Source organism: Camellia sinensis, chromosome 10 (genome assembly GCF_055761805.1).
Source record: "Camellia sinensis isolate YWXY chromosome 10, ASM5576180v1, whole genome shotgun sequence".
NCBI lineage: Eukaryota > Viridiplantae > Streptophyta > Magnoliopsida > Ericales > Theaceae > Camellia > Camellia sinensis.
In genome coordinates, this window is record NC_138970.1 from 48,513,058 (window position 1) to 48,516,405 (window position 3,348).

Consider the following 3,348-nt stretch of genomic DNA (forward strand, 5'->3'; position numbering starts at 1 on the left):
TTTAAAATATTAATTCATTTTAAAAAATAAAGAATAAAATAATATGAATTTATTATTTTGTTTTTCTTTTAAATTTATTAATAATATATAAAATATAATTATGACAATTAATATTTTTTAAAATATATATTATTAAAAAATAATTTTAAAATATAATAATTATATTATAAAAATAAAAATAAAAATAAAAAAGCTAGCTTATGTAAAAGGAACTGTTATTTTTGAACAGGAGGTATGATTTTTCATTGGCATTAGCGCTTGAATTGCAGCGTCACCTAGGGTTCCATCCTCTGAAACAATACAATACTCTCTCTCTCTCTCTAAATACGAACTCCTGCAAAGCCTCGCTTCGCCCATTTAAAGAACTCTCTGTAGCATTCCGTGTTGTCTCTGCTTTTTTCTCTCTCTTCTTTGTTTTGGGTATTTTGGACTGAACTGGGACCCCAACACTGTCCATATACCCAGCAAAACACCACTGAGCTTTATAATAATGAAATCTTGAGGAAGCAGCAAAACCCAAACAAACCCATCACAAAAGGGGCTCATCAAAATCCCCCACAATTGTGTTGAAGAGTTTGTGTGTATTTCAGATGGCAGAGGAATTGAAAGACGGCGAGTTTTGGCTCCCTCCTTGGTTCCTCACCGACGACGACGTACTCATAGACTCCAAACCCAGCAACAAAGTAAGCAGAGCAACCAGGGTTGCTGATTCTGGAGTCTATCCCTTTGACTTTCCGTGTGGGTTCGGCTCCTTTGGGCCTTACTCGGATCTGAGTTCGCCGGTGGAGTCTGTGATGAGCTCCACTGAGACAGAGAGTGATGAGGACGATTACATAGCTGGGTTGACTCGGAAAATGGCTCACTCGACGCTCCTCGACGATTTCTGGAAACCCGACTCTGGTTTTGGGTACGAGACCCAGAAGGTATTTGTATTTTGTTTCCGTATGAACCCGTTCTCTTTGCTTTTCTTTTCTTTTCTTTTCCTTTTTTGGGTTATTCTCGGTTCTTATTTCTGTTTTTTTTTGTGTTTTGTAGTCGTCTTGGGCTATGTCTGAGTCGCCTCAATCGACACTATGCATGGGTCGGTTTGGTTGCAAACATTGCTCGAGCCGTGGAAGCCCAAACTGCCTTTCACCGGCGGCGCTGAATCAGAACGAAGCCTCTTGGGAAGATCTGCTTTACGCGGCTGCAGGGGAGGTCGCGAGGATGAGGATGATTGAAGAAACTACTGGGCATTTTCAGAACAGAGGACTCTTGCTTCCCCCTAGAAAACCCAGTCCCATCTCTGTCCCTCTGAGAAACCCTAATCCAAATATTGGGCTTCAATCTAACCATTCCCTTTCTTACCAGCAATTACAAGTCGCCCAAGTAAGCCTACCATTTCATTTCTTTTTTGTACTTTCTATTAACTGTGTTCTTTATATATTTTTGGTGATTCATTTGTTTGGTTTATGTGATATGTGCAGTTTCAGCAATTGAAACAGCAACAGATGATGAAGCAACAACAGAACCAGAGCCAACTAATGGCTCAGAACAGAGCAAGGAATACCGGCCGACATGTAGGTCTGTCGCCGTCTGCTTGGCCGACTCTGCAACAGTCTCTGCCGCCACAGCAACAACCCAGTTCAGGTATGAGAGCTGTTTTTCTTGGAAATACTGGGTCCAAGCGAGAATGTGCTGGAACAGGGGTGTTCTTGCCTCGTCCAATCGGTAGCCCAACTGAGACCAGGAAGAAATCAGGTAAGTGTTTTGTGTTGATTTTTTGATGTGGGTTGTAATTTTTAGGGTCTCTGTTTTACCAAGATCTGTTCCTTGGTTTTTGTTTGATTTTGGTGCTTGATTTGTTTGTTTATCACATTTTTACTGCGTTATTAACAATTTTTATTTGTAATTTCAAGGTTGTTCGACGGTATTGCTTCCAGACAGAGTGGTACAGGCGCTGAACTTGAACTTAGACGCCATGGATTCTACACCCCAGCTTCAGTCTCGCTACGAAGGGACTTTCAATCCTGACTATGGTAAAACTTGAAAACACAAACACACATACTTTATATATACATTTATTTATGAATTGGATCAATAAAGCTAAATGTGATTTGTATTTGTTTTTTCAGATGCTGCTCTAAATCGCAACGTTCGATCGCGGACAGGGATGAACCAAGAGCTCCGGTTACCTCCGGAGTGGACATGCTGACTTGACCTTGCATTTTAAACCCTCTTAAGTGATCTTTTAACATTGTTTTTTTGGAAGATTTACTGAGAAGGAGGGAAAATTAAAGTTTGGATTAGAAGTACAAGGAAGTTTGTTAGTAGTTAGTTTGGAATAAAAATTAGGATATTACAGATATAGTTTGAAGAAGAAGAAGATAGTTTTAGGAAAGATTGAAGAAGAAAGAATAGTAAAAGCCCTGTTTTTTCATTTTGGTTTGTGGCTAGTCACGGGAAAGTAGTGGATTCTCTTGTTTCTCTTTGTATTTCTCTATTTTGTTGGATTGAAAAATTGTTAATGAAATATGAGAAAAAGGGTTAGGAGTTGGGGGAATGTTTCACGGTTGTTTGTTTGATGGGTTTGTTTTGTAGACAAAATTGATTCCAGCCCCTACCCCGCCTAACATGGCCACGGAATCAATCAATAATATATTACTTTAATATTTGAATTACTTTTATTATTATTGTTATTATTATTATTTGATTTTGTAATAATACTCAAATATTGATTTTGATAATGAAAATTAAATATATCAGATATCTTATATAATATTAAAGAAACTAGGATAAACTACAAATGTATCACTTGTGGATTGTTTAAATCTCGATTTTTTTTTTGTGATTTAAAAATTTATAATTATTTTTTGAGATTTTTTTATTTAATAAAATGAATTAAAAATAAAAATTTTAATTATATTTGTACATAATAATAAAATTATTTGTAGTGTTTATTGAAATAAAATTTTAATTGGTTAGGAAATTTCTTAATGAAATTGATCTTTCCTTATAAAATTAAAAACTGAGGATTGGTCCTTTGTTATCCTTTGATATGAAATTAAAAATTGATCGTCGTTATGAAATTAGAGCTTTGAGGATTTAAATCATATTTTACAAATTGTATTTTATATAAATCATAGAGGGTGTATTTATAATTTACTTTAAAAAATTAAAAAATTCTAATGCAGAAGAGATAATTGCCTAACAAGTACAAGGATATAATACTTGCGTACAGGAGAGATTTTGAATATTCATTTCAAAATATTTAATTTATTATTCTATTTTTTATTATTTTAAAATATTAATCTTTTTAAAAAAATTAAAGAATAAAATAATATAAATTTATTATTTTTTCATTCTTTT

General features: G+C 34.6%; 1 protein-coding gene across 1 annotated transcript; it reads left to right on the forward strand.

Moving 5' to 3' along the window:
• The first annotated feature begins 200 nt into the window (after nt 1-200).
• On the forward strand, nt 201-2,542 carry LOC114304334 (uncharacterized). The gene is made up of 5 exons (XM_028249493.2): nt 201-923; nt 1,036-1,368; nt 1,467-1,740; nt 1,899-2,018; nt 2,115-2,542. Exons 1-5 carry the CDS (start codon nt 591-593, stop codon nt 2,192-2,194), a joined length of 1,140 nt encoding a protein of 379 aa, XP_028105294.2. The 5' UTR covers nt 201-590; the 3' UTR covers nt 2,195-2,542.
• Nucleotides 2,543-3,348: the final 806 nt, after the last annotated feature.

Bases quoted from the DNA above. Each gene is read 5' to 3' on its own strand.
- LOC114304334 (XM_028249493.2), top strand. From the start codon at position 591: ATGGCAGAGGAATTGAAAGACGGCGAGTTTTGGCTCCCTCCTTGGTTC. The intron at 1,369-1,466 runs GTAAGCCTACCA...TGATATGTGCAG, and splicing joins AGCAATTACAAGTCGCCCAA to TTTCAGCAATTGAAACAGCA. The intron at 1,741-1,898 runs GTAAGTGTTTTG...TGTAATTTCAAG, and splicing joins TGAGACCAGGAAGAAATCAG to GTTGTTCGACGGTATTGCTT.